General features: G+C 32.4%; 1 protein-coding gene across 1 annotated transcript in view; it reads left to right on the plus strand.

Annotated features, from left to right (window-relative positions):
• The first annotated feature begins 847 nt into the window (after positions 1-847).
• Positions 848-17909, plus strand: part of LOC140749310 (cell adhesion molecule Dscam2) — a 206061-nt gene continuing 188999 nt past the window's right edge. The window contains exons 1-2 of the mRNA XM_073082405.1: positions 848-988; positions 11740-11789. Coding sequence (XP_072938506.1) covers positions 11750-11789 — 40 coding nt within the window. The 5' untranslated portion in view covers positions 848-988; positions 11740-11749. The remainder of the gene's footprint in view (positions 989-11739; positions 11790-17909) is intronic.

Consider the following 17909-nt stretch of genomic DNA (forward strand, 5'->3'; position numbering starts at 1 on the left):
TTAGACTTCCGTTACGTAACTTTATGGTAAAAGACAATTTCATTACTGACGTGATTTTTAAAATCCTTTATAAACTACTGTGCTTATTACTAGTTAAAGTGTGCGTACGCATAAATTGTTCACGATTGATACAATAAATAGTACGGTCCGATATCCATCACTTGCGTGACGGGTTAATTAAACTTAGGCACGGTAGTTCGGAGTAGCTTAAGGTTATGAGGGTAAATAAAAATGTTAAGTGCGTGAATGGTGATGTAACTTTACACTTAATTCTCTGGTTAGTATTATGAAAGTTTAGAATCGATTTTCCAATTTCCAATAAAGTTTGTGTATCATCAACATAGCCAAATAGCCGGTATAATTAAGCCGGTAAACTTTAAAATATGATATTGATTGATGACAATTTCATACGTGAACGTCATTCTAAAGAATAACTTTCATCTTGTGAATATAAACGAAAAGGTCTGGAACTAGAAGTTTTTAAGTTAGATGTGTATATATACTTATGTATGTATATATGTAGATGTCTATACTTACATTTGAATTACGTTATAGGAAACCTCAAAATACAATATTCATTGTGCAATTCTTTCATTATTGAATAGTACACTAAAATATAAGCGAGTAAGGACGAAGCTCAGCTACTTCTATAAAATGAGTACATTTTAGTTACTATTATCTAAAATAGCAGACACGAGACACACACAAGATTCGCTTGGCTTAAGACAACTAGGGAAACTCTAAACTAAGATTCGATGAGCAATTACGCTACTGGCAAATTTTGGGTGTGAGAGCGTGATACTATAGCGCCGAGCGCATCTCCCGCCATTTGCGGCTTGAGCGACTACGCGCGCGGTCGTGCTACGCCGTAGCGCTTGGAACGCGAGTGAACTTCGTAGCGGCGAAACTTACGAACTGTTCGTGTGACTGAGTGGTGTGGAATGTCCAAATTTGAGACTGAGTGACTTTGTGAAAGTTGCGCCCGATTGTAAGTGCGAATGTAATATTAACTTACTTTCTTGACATTAGTTTATAGTTGCTTTTAGAACTTTTACTAACGATAACTATGTTCTTGGTACTTTTATTATTTTTCCGCTGAGAGCTAATTTAGAATATATAATTAAAATTCAAGAAAGTAATCGGGTATTGTTTGCTCTTTCGAAAGAAATAAATATAATAAGAAGAGATTTAGAAGTCCATAAAATTAAACATTTAAAAAGGGACAGTAGAAATACGAGTAAACGTGGTATAAAACATGATGTAAAAATATTTTCGTACTTGACTTCAGCATGCATTTAAAAACACATAAAAAGAATAAAAAAGTGTGTTAACAAAGGAATAATTGCATTTTTAAACCAATGCAATCTCAGCTTTATGAAAGCCGCTTAAGTGGAGAGGCTCCGAGTATTGTCCTGAGCTCAAGGCTGACTATATTGTCTTCATGCTATATAAAACTTAATGGAATATTTTATTAAATGTATAACTTAGTGTTTTTTTTTAATTACACATACTGAATGTGTTAAAACATATCGTTTTTTATAGTGTAAATATGAATGTTATATGAATAATATATAAGTAAATATAAATATCAAATGTTCAAATTCCAGATACAGTCTAAAATATACCTATTATAAAGTTCATATTCTGAGGATGGAATCTATATCAGGCAAACAGATCACAAACTACATATAACGAAACAAACTGTATTTTTTTAAGAGCTCTCATCAATAAATATTTAGCCTAAACAAAATATAGAACCATATGAATTTCTGCCGATAATTGCGTAGTACACAAACAGTACATACGTATACTATATAAATAATGTGAACGTTGTTCACTGTTCAGTACAGTTACACAAAAAATGTTATTGTTATACAAATTATACGATACTAAACGCTTTGAATAACATTGTTATCATACATTGCTGAGTAAGAAAAGTAATTTGATTTAAAATATCAAAAGGAGATGTTTCAAAATGTATGGGCTCCCGGCCACCTTTTGTACACTATACTAAAAACTAAGAAAACATGCAAAGAACAATTCGTAGGGGTTCATTTTCTTCAAATCATGTTTGTTTAATTGTTAAAAAAACAATAATTTACGCTTAAACTTGCAACACAACAGTGGAAAAACATCATGGCGGTAATGATTACCGTAATAATGTCATCTGTCATTCTATTTTAACTTACTATATACATATACTTTTTAATATATTTTTACTATGTATGTATTGAGAAACAATACCTATATTTGATAAACATTAATTATATTTACTTTCATAAATCTTGACTTAAAACAAACATAACAAAATATATACTTCTATACCGATTTATTTTAGTTAAAACATTTAAGTGTGTAAATAAAACAACTTTAAGAACACATTTAGGTAATATTTTATTTATTCTTCATTTAGATACATTTTTTATTCATTTTCAATATCTTCCCTTCTCAATATTTTCATCCAATCATGTAGTAGGTTCTGTAATATCCTGTGACGAACTCAGCCCAACATCAAACAATGGCCATAATGTGAGCGCAGCTACCTACGAGTACGGTTCGTTGCCCGGCGATGCAGTTGCAATAATAAATAAATAAAATAAATAAAAGGCAGTTGCAATAATAACTGATTATTTTGTCATCCCAAGAATGTCCTTGTCTTGCTATTGTAATTATCTAAAAAAGAGAAATGTAAAAAGATTAACTCCTTTAGTTTAAAATTATTAACGATTATTTCACGATTAATACAACTAACTGATGTATTTTACCTGATGATATTAAATCCTTGTCAACACAATCCATAGCGATCGCACGAAAATCACAAGAGTCCATAAAACATAAGCTGGGTAAACAAGTAAGGTAGAATCAGTCCAAAATCGTAAGCAGCACAGAGCAGAAATATATTCAGGATTGAAATGGAATCTTCTCATCAGTACATATTTATTCAACGTTTACATTGGATTCCACTATTATTTAATATGTATATATCCACTTTTACACATATCAAATTGACAACTTCTTCTTTTTTAATTTGACATGTCACTTACATCTATAAAACCAGATACTATTTAAAAGGTGGTATTGTTATAATAATTATAAATAATTAATTAAATTCAGAAATAATGACGGGATACCCAAAACAAAAGCCAGGTTGTAAAGTACTAAGGTAACAATAACTTTACGACAAAAACAGCGAAATACAGAATTACCGACATCCAAAGAGTATAGTAACCTATGTGTGGGGTACACATAGGTTCCCTGACCGACATCGACAGTTTTGAAAACTTGACATTGACAGTATTCCGCCATATTTAATATTTCAATGAGGAATGCTTATTTTAAATATTTTTAAACAAGAATACTTCAGATTATCAAAATATATGTGTATTTTTCTTCAATTGTACAAATTATTCGTGTTTTTTAGATATAATGTACATAAGATGGCCGAAAATGAAACATCTCCTTTGCAATATTCCTGAAATTCACGGTGATTTCCTCAGTATCGGTCAAATCGAAATTGCGCTTTAATGTTCCACGCTACGTCTTCCTTTTTTGGTCTGAGAATAGCTGTGAGTGAAAAGTGGCAACATAAACAAAACATCGAACCCTCCGATTGGGGCGGATTACCGCGCGGTGGCCGGCAGAACTTTCTATTATGTTAGCGATCCGCACTTCGCATTTTTGGTTTTTACTCTCATATGTGTTACTTATACGTGCTCCCTGTATAAAATCACTTATTAGTATGTTTTCAATGTCCTTATAAAAAATATGAAATGGTCATTGTCGTCTATGAAAAGCTTCCTAAAAGTCTTCAATATTGTTTTTACTTACAGCCCATAGTAAGATTCCCTGTGTCTTGGGTACTATAGACACACAGAGACAAATACAAAAAACCCAGACCCAGAAACCTAAATTCATAATTTAGAAATCTGTCTGGCCGGGGATCGAACCCGGGACCCTCTGCGCATCAGACCGGTATGGTGATTGCGATTTGAATTTTTGCTACCAATTTCTTCTGGTTTGAACATAGCAACACAAATTTCAATGCCATTAGGGACAAACGAAAAGTTGTATTCATGAAGTATCGTAAATCTTAAATTAATAAAACTACAATTTTGCAAGATCACTTCAGATACATTAATAAAAAATAAGCTCTTCAAACATTACTGTCCGTTTTTCGAGGGCACTTTGGATTTATAAAAAATGCTTTTAGTCTCTCTTAGAGATATGAATCTTTTTATAGATTAAATTTATTGGCTCTGTAATTTGATGCCTAAAATAAATATCTCGTAAAGTTAAATGAGTGCCTATTCAGACATTGTTATCGGAATCAAGTGTGTAATATGATTTTGTTTAAAATGGAATACGCGGAAAAAAGTAATTGTACAATTATAGTATTTTAATGTACCTAAATTGAAATGATTAATTTTAATTACAATTTTATAATACAGTCGGTAGGTGGGCTTAAACAACATTAATGTATATTTCATATACTGAATGTTATTATATGCTTAACAATTTTAAAGCGTTCTTTAGTAAATAATGTCACGTTACCTTAACTTTTATCTCCACTGATTTAAAACATTTACGTATATAAAGAGCCACACTGAATTCTTCGCGTAAATAACAAATTAAAGTTGAAACATTTCACCATTCTGTAAATCTGAACTTAATTCTTACTGCTCGCTCTTCTGAAATACAAAGTTTCTCAAATAACCTGCCAGCTAAAACTGTTAAAAACATTGTACTTGTAAAGCGTTATAATAAAATAAGGGAATTCAATTTATTTTCCTGTTCTATGTTCATCCGGAACTATAAAATTAAACGAAGTATCAAAAACTATGTAATTTATTTAAGTTTAGTAGTTTTAATAGTAATTATAAACGATGCATCTTTGATTTTTATATTATCTACTACTTACAATTATGTATGATCATGGCTTTTAAAGAAAGAAAGAATAAAAGTGTAATAAATGTATTAGCACCCATAGTTCCAACAAATACTCTATTACGCTTTGGTTTTGTTTTGCAGAGTTCTTGGTTCTTGACCACTACCACTGTCGTGTCTGAGTGTTTAGCATATTATCGTTCTAATGAAAATGCTTATGATCATTTGTTACTAGCGGTCACCCAGCCATTGATAAACCACGCCCGATGGCAAATTTGCCAACATTTCAGCTAACTTAAATCATTAAAAGACTTTTCGCCGATTGTTATTTTTTTTGTTAATGAGCTTCTTAAACAATTTCTTTTTAATGTTAAACTATTAAACAAGCTCCTAAAGCACCTGCCAGCTGAAACTGTAACCAACATTGTAGCGGTTTCACTGCGGTAATAAACTATGGAGGGAATAAATTTTATTTTTCGCACGAGCTCTTCCTACAACTATAAAACGCGGGCGGACCGCCCGGCGGGGATTCGCGCGAACTTGTTCAAGTTTACGTTTAATTAAAAACCCAATAATTTGTGGACCTCCAAAAATATTTATGTTCTTTTTTAATTCAGTAAATTTTAATAATATCAGGCAAAATAATTATTCATTTCGATTAGATTAAGGCAATACCACCACCCCTATATAACTGTCTGTGGTGGGTATATATCGTCACTCTGACCAAAACTTCACTTCAGTTTCCTGGCATACATTAAGGTGTAAATTAGTAATACTTCTAATTCACAAATGACATCTTTAAATCAGAGTTCTGATTAAAAGAGTTTAAATCAGGAGATTCCAAACTCGTACTACTGAGTTATTATTAGGTACTCCGCACAGCTGTTAATAAACCAATAAAATCAATTTCCTTGCTAAAAATAAGTTCTTTCGTTGTGTAGAATAATCATTCTTAAATGTATACTTTTAAATATATATTTACTCTACTTTATATACAGGGTGTCCCGTAATTACCACGACAAACTTGGGTAGAACATAGGCTATGGTCTGACCACTCAGAGAAAAAAAATACCTTAGTAAAAGTGTCAGCGTTTTTGCACTATCGATTGTTTTATATATATATATATATATATATATATAAATTCAGTCCTCTTCAGCTTCTTTCGTTAACTGCGTCTACAAATTTGGTGATGCAGTGTTTATTTTTCTGTTAAATGTTATCAGATAGTTGGTCTCCCACATTGAAATGTAAATTGGTTAAAAGATGTAAAGGAACCATTAAAAAATACGGCTATATTTAGATTTTAATTTTTTCACAATTTTTTCCTCAACTTTTGACTATTCGCAGTGAAAAAAATGTACTGAACTATGAGTGCACATTGCCCAAAAAATATGTCTAGTAAATAGAGATTTCAGAATGGTACCATACCATTTAAAGTTGAAGAAAAAGAGTTAAGGCTGTTTTTGCATAAAAGGGTCTGAAACGATCTAAAATGTAATGATCGAGTTTTTATTTAAATTACGCCACCGACTCAAATCGTGTCAAACTGTAAAAAAATCCATCATTGACTAGTTAGACACTTTAAAATATCCTTCTTCAGATGTAAAAAAACCACTTAGTGACTGACTAGCAAACAAAATAATACAATTGTTCAAGTCAATTTTTACGTACTTTTAACGGTCGTGTCGACGTGAAACTTCGTGTGTATGTAATTTGATTGATAATCCCATAATTTGGTATCTAATCAAACTCTTCAGCGACTAAGGGTAAAAACTGGTAGTAGATCTACCATCCATCTCCTGGCTCCATCATCAAATCACTTCCAAAAATGGTGATGCTCTATAAATAAATCTTGATGTTTAAACACGACAATGTACACGTTTACAAACACAAATAAATGTGTGTGAATAAAGTATCATTTACCTCGTAAAACTAAATTTGAATCTGTTCGTAATTAATACCGTACCGTGCACGGATGTGTTGTGATATCGGTTTTCCAATTATGTATCGTTTGTTTTACATCGTTCAAATTAAAGAAATTTTATTTATTAATTGCAAAGTTACTTGTTTGTTTTCTTAATTTGATAACATACAAATAGTTACAATAAAGACAACCGTTATGTAAAGTTTATTTTTTTCTGAAAAGTTTTGGAAGAGTTCGGTTTATCGACAGGATAACATAATCAAGGCAAATAAATAAATTTATAGTGCCTTATAAAGATATAATCAGATCATTTTATTTTCTTTTATTATTAACAAGGATATAAGAAAAATATGTGAGTAGAAGACGATCGTAAAATTATTTGCTCGTAAATCTTAAGAAAATCGCGTTTGAGAATATCCTCGAGAATATTCTAAGAATATGTTGCGTATATTCTTTACATTTTTCAGGGTTGAATGTAAATAAAATTATGGACTAAATTAACTAATTAATTTACCTTATTATTATCCAATAAATTATCTAGACATAAAAACAATAAAATAATAAAAGTAGGTCACTTCGAAAAAAAAAAAAAAAAGAATAATAAATTTAATAAATAAAGCTTAGAAATTAATTATCATTTGCTTTAACGGTGAAGGAAAACATCGCGAGGAAAGTTGCATACCTTAGAAATCTTAAAAAAAATGTTTTCAAGGATATGTGAAGTCTACCAATACGCACTTGGCCAGCGCGGTGGACTATGGCCCAATAATGGGTTGATGATGATTCGATAAAGTAAAGATTTAGGAATAATTCTTTAAATTATGTTTACATTTAAATAATTCTTGAAACGATGTTTATTTTTTGATGTGAAACATCTATAGCCGCACGTAAAAAAGATTTCTGGCGTGGCGACGATTACCTTTAACTACATAGACAAATGTTCTATAAGGGACAGAGCTATTAGAACAATGTGATAAAAAAAGACAACTAGTGTTTGACCTTGCGTTTCAAGTGTACGCAATCGTAAATATTGACCATGGAATATAGTGACCAATGATTACTTCAGTCAAAACGGGACATCGATTTTTTTATGTCAAATACTTTTTACTTGAAAAAATATAGTTAGAAATAATAAAAAACACGCTTTTATGATAAAATTAACTAAAAAGTAGAAAATAATTTTCAATCTAGGAATCATTTAAGGAAAAGTAAATAGTATAATTGTGCAAAAAATGTGGGGCGCTTTATGAAAACTGATAAATGGAGCACCCCATGTTTTTTTCACAATTATAATATTTACTGTTACTTAATTGACAATGGCAACGGTTCATTTCGGAGACAACGGCACGAAGCATCGAAAAAAGGGACTGTCCCGTTAAAAACGGGACGTATGGACGTATATTTCTCATTGATACTCATGCTTGTCAAAGACAATGAAATAATGGAACAGAAGGTAAAAAATGTCCAGAACTGTCGATAATAGTTTTAGTACATCGTTTACGTAGAAATGTTATAGTACAGTTTAACTAAATAAATTATTATTATATAAATATATAATTTGATGAAAGAATGTATCTATACAGATGTATCGACTGGTTTAAAATATACGATTTAAAAATTGTTTATATTTATTATCGTATATTAGTAAAGATTACTCACTCCTAACAAGAAAATGTACCCAGTTTTGAGAATTGAAATAGTTGCGTAAAAAAGTTTTGCCACGTCTCCGTGCTAAAATGTCCCTAAAATATTTGAAATAATTATTTATCTATTATGTAAATTACGCAGTATTAGTTATTTATTTGTAAATTTTCTCTAAAAATGTTTTTATTTGTCAAGAATTCAAAAAAAACTTACTAATAAGCCGTTTGTGGCTTCATTCAATTTCAAGGCGGCGAAGTATCTTTACTAATTTATGTTTATTATTTTCAGTTTTATTTTACACACGACCATTAATTGCAAAGTTGTGTACATTTTATAAATGTACTAGCTGACCCAGCAAACATTGTGTTGCCATATAAATAAAAAAATGTTAAGGGTGAACAACCCTTATCACTTAAGAGATATGAAAAATAGATAGATAGTAGCCAATTCTCAGACTTACTGAATATGCATATAAATTTTGATGAAAATCAGTAAGAGCGTTTCGCAGGAGTACAGTAACTAACATCGTGACATGCGAATTTTATATAATCTTACCGTGGTCTTTTTGTGGATTAATTTCTGGCTATACAAAGATTGTTTATTAAATTATGTTTAGGTTAATTTATTCAATTAAAGAAATTTTAAAATACCGTATACTATCCCATATAAATTTTATGGTAATATTTTTTATTATTTACCACAGATATCGAAGAAAATTTAGAAATTAGGATACAGAATTTCCCATATATCGATTTTATTTTATTAAAATAAACTATAAAAGTTATATTTTGACTAAAACACACTAATATAAAAATTAAGCAGTGGGATCTTAAACTATAACATACACGTATGAACATCGTGAGCTTCAATAAAATGTCACTTCTGTTCTGTTGATCTATGGTCATAGATCAATGAAAATTTTTTCATTGATCTATGACAGTTCAATTCAATCAATGAAAGTTTTTGTCAATGAAAGTGATAAAGACGCAAAATGCATGGTCATGCATTTTGCGTCTTTATCACTTTCATTGACAAAAAAATACTTTGTCTCTTTCTGGTTACTCATGTAATCATGGCGGATCGAACACGAAAAATAAACAAAATTTAATAATTTCTCTTCATTTACGTGTGATAGGTGATTCCATGAATCTTGTTTCTTTTTCGAGCATAATTTTTGCATTTATGCATTGCACAAGAAGGCATTTTGAGGCTTAAAATTCAAAATAATGACGTTTAACGTGTTCAGTGACATTCGTGTGTATTACTACGCCGCGCGAGAGCGACTGGAGTCGTTTTAACTCGTTTTACACCACTTGACGTATTTTGTATGTTTTAAGTATTGCCCGCTTATTTTTCTGATAATAAAATGTCTGACCGTGATAATTTAGAGAGTGAAAGTGATCAGCCTTCTGCAAAGAAAGCAAAATCACACTATGACACACCATCAAGTCATCAGTAAGTTAATTATTTTTTTATAATTAAAGTATGCATTTATCTGTGCATTAAGCACGCGTATATTTGGTGTGTTTTGAGCGCCAGCAAATGTAAAATCTACTATCTTGGTAGATTAAAATTCACATAAAAATCATTGCATACAATGTTTTTAAATTATTAATTAATTTTAATGTCATTCTTCTCAGAGAATAAATTTATTAAGACTGACAGAATTGTATTTCAAAATCAGCTGATGGCGTGCAGCGCACGAAAGTTTTTTCTTATTTGTTATAAATATGAACATTAAAAAATTAATATGTTTTTTTCTGCATATTACCTACTTTTACAAAATAATGTCGATGTTTCACATCTGCCAGGCGTCCCGTTACGGCTCACATTTTTTTTTTATCTAAAAGGAAGTCCTATACCTACTTCACATACACAATACACAAAGGTCTCCACCAGAAATAGGCAGTCCAATTCTACAAATATTTAATTTCTTTTTTAAATATAGAAGAAGCAAATGAGCTCTCCAACTTATGGTATGCAGCCACGGCCGCAGATAAAGTTAAAGAAACCTAATTACCCTCAGAAAGGATAAGTTTGGCTTGAAGTCAGTGACACCAACATTTCTTGTTTCTTGTGTATTTAGTTAATTGTATCAGGCGTTACTTTGCGGAAATCCATGCTATTAAGTTAAGATTAAAACTACTTCGCAACAATCCGCTACAAATATGTATGATGGTATATATATATATATATATATTTTTAATCCATGCAGTATGTACCACCCTCCCTCCCTCAAAGGATGCATGCAGATGCAAAAATTAAAAATATACACCACCATACATACCACCACCAACACGTGTTTCGCTCCAAAACGGAGCATCATCAGGGTAAGTTGACTCTACGACGGTTAATCGCTAAGTGACGCTGTCAACCTAATGCATGCCTTTTATAATGGTATCCAACCCTCCCCTCCACAATGAAATATAAACAACTGATGACAGTTGTGTGATAATAAGGTTATAGATTAATTATTCGCATTAAATCTGCGAATAATCATCTGTTTACTGATTGTTGGTAAAAATATGAAGTAAAGGAGAGCTGGACACATTGATTTGTTCATTCAGCAGTGTAATCCTACTGTTGTTATTGTGCTTAATAATCTCCCGTTGTTCTAATATATTAAGTCTACAGCCCTTGTCACCATACATACTGCATGGTTTAAAATATATACCATCATACATATTTGTAGCGGATTGTTGCGAAGTAGTTTTAATCTTAACTTAATATCTTGTGTATTTCCACTGTAACAGGATCTTTGGCCTTATTTTTTACTCTATGATAATAATCAAGTACTTCAACTTCAATAGAAAGAGGTTTAAAATATATGAGTAATGTGTACATACACAGAAATGAGAGTACATACTCTCATTAGTATGAAGATCTTTACAAATATATATGAGTTTCATAAAGGCTTGGAGGCTGATGGTAAAAGGTTTTTACAAAGGAGCCTCGTTTAAGGCGACCGCAGGAAATTTGGAGGAACCTGTTTTGTAAGACGTCGCCACGTCCAACCGATCTTTTAAAAAGATCCTATAACAATTTTATATTATAGCTAATAATTATAATACCTATATTGTGACATAATTATAAAATATGTATAACATGTATTCAAAATATAGGAGTAACAAACCGCCACTCCACTTTATGGTAATGGTACCTCCCCGATCGAACCAGAGTAGCTCCACTACTCTATGTCTGACTGTACCCTAATTTTTCAGTAAAACAATAAACTTTTAACACATTCAAATAAAACTTAAAATTAATGAAATGTGGGTGTCCACAGGTGTAGCAGCATGGCGATAGGCGTGGCTGTGTTGCTACTGGCGTTATCCGGTAAGTCCAATAAGTTGTATCTTTTTAATTTGTAATTGTAATTAAATTGTTATATCAATTTTTTATAATTTTGCGTAAGCTACTTTCCGTACGGTGTCTTGCCGATTACTAATGCCAAGAAAGGAAAGAGGGTATATATTAGTAATTAATACATAGGTAACCTATGTAGTAATAAAAAATAATATTAAACTCCAATAATAACCATTTTTGAGAAGTGTGAAGAGCAATACTTTCATAAAGTGCGTGGCCACTTACACAAAGGACACTTACTAAGTGGCTTTTCTGCTCGAATATTGCTTAGTAGAGCAAAAATTTTTACTGTGGGGATGATGTTCATATATATTTAGGATTTCATACATCCCAGTAAAAAATCCACGTTTCTAGGATTTTTAGCGGCGTGTGTGTGCGTCTAACCTATTTTCTTTGATTTTTCTAAATGTTTATGTTTTAAAGGCAGAATAAGGTTTTAGGAATCTTAGACGTATAATGTAAATTACGTTATTATCGCTTACTTTACTTCCTAAAAATATTTTAAAGACTATTAATATTATTAGGTAAGCAATGTATATAAAAAATCAAACACAACATTATCTTAATATTGATAACACGAAACATATATGTCTGCATTGTGCATTTTCAAATATTTCGCGTAGGAGCATATCTTCAAAAACTGTATAGTAGTTCCAAATAAAGCTATACAAGTTCCACAAAGACGTGCCAGCGTTAGTGGAGCACGCGCCGCCACTCCGCTTGAGGGACAGCTGGAGTGGCGCACGCTACCTAATTACATTATGATCTAACGTAACATGACATGAGTACGATGAAACAATGAGTTATTTATCAAACAACAACATATATTAATACTCTTGTGATTATGTGTTTGTGTAGATTAAATACTCGGGAGATTTCTGAGGGTTATTTTTTTTGCGCGGAACCTTAATTATTTTTCTAAAGTAAATGTAGCCTAAATTACTCCAGATCAGTTCCACCACAAATCAAATTGACCAACCAGATAACATCAGATGAAGAATGCAAGTGAAAGTTCCATCTAAAATCTAGTCGTTTGGTATATTAGCCGGAACCAACAAATTTATTAATAATTGTTATTTTGTTAAAGTACTGTATATACTCTCATAATACGCATTTAATAGTATTTTAGTAATAGTTATTTTCATAGTGAAAAATACATTTAACTTTATTTATTTGTAGATAATACAAATGACAAGGGATGGAAAGGCTTCTTCTTCCTACATAAATAAAATGTTACAGTGCACACAAACGTGGTAACATTAAAAACCACTAATAACCATTTGTAATCATTTTAAATATGGTTTTATTATATTACTGGATGCCCAATGAGAGTAATCCCTGTAAGCTATCGCGGACACAGTATTACAATATCAAAAGCGACATAGAGTTCATAAAGGTCCAGCGCTACCATGACCGCAGTTAACAATCGACTCCATCACACATCGTCCATTACATTGATGTATTGCAATCAATATCATACTGGGCACTGCAGCGCAACCCCGCAATGGAAATCACCCCACTCGCAAAATCAATTCAGGTCAGCAACATTGAAGCGGCCATCATTTTAAATGATCCGAACACCGTATTAAGCCTTAATAACTGCTATGTAGGTAGCATTATGTAAATTATGCGACTGTAGGCTTTGTAATTAGGTATTTAGGTCGAAAATAGCGCGGCGTACGTGTCATGTTGGTTTTGGAATGGAGCTCGTTATACCGTACAACGGAAAATGATGAATTCTGTTAGTATATTAATGTAGAATAGATTTTAATGAAAATTGCACTTTGCGTTTTGGCTGATAAATTTTCTATTCAAATCTAACTAAATATCATTTAAATGGTAATGAGGCTTGAACTTAATTGCTTTTGACGTTGTGTATTCAAAAATATATAAGTTTGGGATCAAAATGTTGAAAACTTATCTAATTATGAAAAAAATAAAAAAGCAAACTAAAAAGAAAATGTATGTATATAAGTGTAGAAGTGGGCCACACATTAGAAAAATACAAAATTTTAGTCAAATGTATCAATTATCAGATATGAAGTACCTATGTCATTTTAAAATTTTTGTGAGCTGCACTTTCCAACAAAGATTTTCACTTTCCAAATTTCCCACCACTATATATGTACCTATTATCATTTTGTATGGTATGATACTTTCTACACATAGTTTCCTAGTTTTAGCCCTAGCCACAAGGATGCAATGGATACTTATAAAGACACCCAGATCCAGTCTACATTCATCGTTTCTGTATGAATGTGATCGAATTCCCCTACTTATAAGATCAGTTACAAATCGATTTCAGACATAAAGGTGTACGAACTCACTAACGCCATTTATTATTAATAAATCTCTCCTTTTTACCGAAATTAGATGATGTCTATTATGGAGAAACTTACCTGATTTTCCCGTCGATCCAACGGTTACGTTGTCCACGTAGTCCACATATAAGTCTAAACATACATATACAAGAAGCACAGTGAGTTTACAAATAGTTATATAACAGAAACAGATTTAGATGCACAAATTGTTATTTGTATCGAAGTATAGATGATATGATGTGTGTTTAGTGTTAGAGGCTCGCTGTGCGCTGCGCTGGGCGCAAACAAGCCGGCTTGAGCTGTCCGTCAATACGATGATGGATTTACATTCAGCAAATGTACAACTTAGTACATATCTGTTATCGATAATGTGTTATGCGTTATTGTGTTTCTATTCCAGTCTAGTGTTATTCGTTTTTGATTAAATTGAAGGTAATGTAAAAGTGTACGTAGAACAATATACCGGTGACAGCGGAACATTTTGTAAAAGTCAGAAATATTTTCATAATAACTGTGAATTTGCTTTGTTTTATTATCTTTGTCTATATTTCGACAATCTTGGGAGGTACTGAAGAGATTTTGAGGAGAATCAGGTAAAAAGTGCGATCGAATCTGTATACAACTTAGTCCCTATAGGCTATAGACTCTAGTCTACAAAGGAAATTACTCAGGAAGTGCAAAGATCCAAAACTATTAAAAGCTTCCTAAAAACTTCGAAAAGAATTTGAATTTAATCTTTGTTTTACTTACATAAACGTGACTTTTAAAAAAATGTATATCCTTCGATGACATCCTGTCGATAGATACGCGATGGCACTAGCTATATATACGTGAAAACTAATACATTATTTCCCTATTGGCATGCGCACTCCAATATCGCACATAAATCAACATATCATCCATCCCGCGCTGATATCAAAGCCGCGGTTTCACCGGCCCCCACTCATCCCCTCCAACCCCCCATATCCAACATAACTTGACCTCTCCATCCTCCTCTCACGTACAAACCTCCGTAGTCATTGTGGCCATTTCACTCGTTCTCGCAGCTCCAACAAAACTGGTCTTACCGCACAACCCTGCCCCACTTTTTAATTACATGCATCATACCGCGAGTGCAATTTTAAAAAGGATTTCGAGGTTTTTCACTTTAAACAGTCTGCACTGTTTTCTTTGTTTTTTACGAATATTAAAACGCGTATTTTCACCTTTTCATATTCTCCATGTACGAGTATGTAACGCTCACCATGCATCACTGAATTCATATTTTGTGATGAGCCCAAACATTCTATTTACGCATTTTAAACTTTACAATTTGCTAGCGTTAAAAGGAATATTAAAAATAATGGCTGTACAAAAGAGCCGAATGGTCGGCGGATACAACTTTCGTCTATTGGGGTACATGGCGATTCTACCCTATATTAGTTCTAGTGTGTGTGTGTTTTAATTTATAGGATTAGGTACATGAAATTCGTTTTCAAACTACCATATTTCTGACATTCGATAACGGGACATCGCTTGTATGTTAATTCATGTCGTCTAACATATAAAATATCCCCGTAAGTAGTAAAACAAAATGCCTATGGAATACCAATGCATCTAATTTGTTTTAGTGTTAAAATAGGTATTTATGGTCATAAAATGAAAGTAGATTACTTACTAAAATAAAACGGTAAATTCATTTAAACTTTTGAAAATGTGTAAAATTTTCAAGTGTTTATCTATTACGGTTCAGTACCCATACCAATTCCAATCAGCACCCCTAGCGGATTGTGTCAGAAGTAGGAAATCGTATGGGCCAGTACGTAAACAAATACCAAAACAGTCATATTTGTCGAAACGTAAAAACTCCTGGTAAGGGTACAGGAGAGAGAGCCCAGTGACAGACGAATAGACAGGCTTAGTAATAGGGTTCCGTTTTTAACTTTTTACCCCTTTGGTTACGGAACCCTAAAAATGTACATGCAGTCCATGTGCATTGTAAGTGTGAAATTAAAAGACAATAAATAAATCCTGTTAATCTTTTTGGTTCTCACACGTTGTTGTTAATATAAATTGCAGTTCAGAGCAGTGCTCCTGCTCTCTTCCAGACATAATAGGATTTGTTCCCAGGCTTGTCGCATGTCGTGGCGGGCGAACGAAATCGCTTAGACAGGCACTCCTCCGTTATTAAACCTTTGTCTACAAAAATATCACGACACTTCTTAAACCGACTTGATTTAAGAAATTCAATGCAATAATATGATATATATTTTTTATCTATACTACGTATATACAATTAATGTTAGGTTCTACACTGATACACAATACACACGTTTTATCATATACGTTTTTTAAGAGCGCACTATTTTGTGGTTGAATCTTTAGGTACGATAGCCACGTCTATTTCTGTCCAGTAACGGCAGTGTTACACATGGTGTGTTCAATTTTGAATGGTGTGGTAAGGGAGACATATTTATCAGAGGCGTTCTAACTTACCAAAGCGCTTTCAAAGTATATGTATCATTTCCAGCTATAGTTAAATCAATTAAAGAATAATCATGTGTGATATTGTAGCTTCCATTGTAAATATAATATAATCCCTCTTTGATTTTTGCCTAATAGACATATAAATTTGATCAATTTTTGGAGGAAAAAAATGTGGCACATCGATTTTTGGTTAGCAAAATATTGGATAGGTTTATTATTAACAACGAGAATGTTTATATGTACGTAAATAATATTTACAATTCCATCACTCGATAACGACGGGTCACCATCGAAAATTAATAGCAGTAATCGATACGGCGGCGGATTAAAGCACGAGTTGATAATCTTTTGAGATTAATTCGTAATAACTATGTGTTCTCTCTGAAATGTTTTAATTAAAAGTAAATGTACGATAAAGATATGAGGATTGTGGATACATAAATATGATTATGTAGTTGAAAACGTTTTTGAGAGTATTTTTATAATTTAGAAAGGAGCAAGATGGTTAATGGCTAGTTAACAGCCGCCCATGGATATCTGCCATTAACCCCACTGAACATTTCATTTCTATCTGAAATCGGCTACTGATGCCCTAGTACTGAGGAATGAACGCCTCGAAAAAGTATGCCATACACGACGATTATGCTATAAGAAGAATTGTTTTGTTTTTGTATGTATAAACAAAACATAATTATGATTAGAGTTTGATACTAACTCCGACACTTCATCAGAGCTATCGATCCACTGTAATGATGTTTAATTAATTGCTCCTAACAATCCATTTACTGCACGTGAGGCGGAGATACTAAAGCAGATAATGTATATACATTATACATAGCTATGTGTAGAGCGTACATATTACATAACGCCAACCTGATAGCGTATGTTCGTCGATGCATACATATCCGCTAATACGGGTACGTTGCATATTACGTTGGATGTAGTCTAGTGGGGAGTGAGAGCCATGGCTACTCACAGTTAAATACGCTGTGGATATTTTCATGTTTCTAAAAGTTCTTTTTTTCATAAGCTCTTACGACGCTAACGAACTTATTGAATGTAGTTTTCTTTGAAATAGGAGTTTTGCCGTGCGTAGCTGTGCGTGTTGGTGAGCGCAGTGGAGGAATAACATCACAAGGAAACTCTTATGCCAGTATCTTCAATGCAACTCCTTATTCAGTTAAGATATTGACGGAAAAAGTTGTTTTAGGCAGACAATATATTCAACGGATCCTTCCCGATCACACTCGGTAATGTATTAGCATGAATGTGCTATGCTATTTGCAAGACTTTGATTTCTTCT

This window comes from Epargyreus clarus, unplaced genomic scaffold (assembly GCF_041222505.1).
Source record: "Epargyreus clarus isolate Ecla_fem2 unplaced genomic scaffold, WU_Ecla_fem_2.2 ptg000003l, whole genome shotgun sequence".
Taxonomy (NCBI): Eukaryota; Metazoa; Arthropoda; class Insecta; order Lepidoptera; family Hesperiidae; genus Epargyreus; species Epargyreus clarus.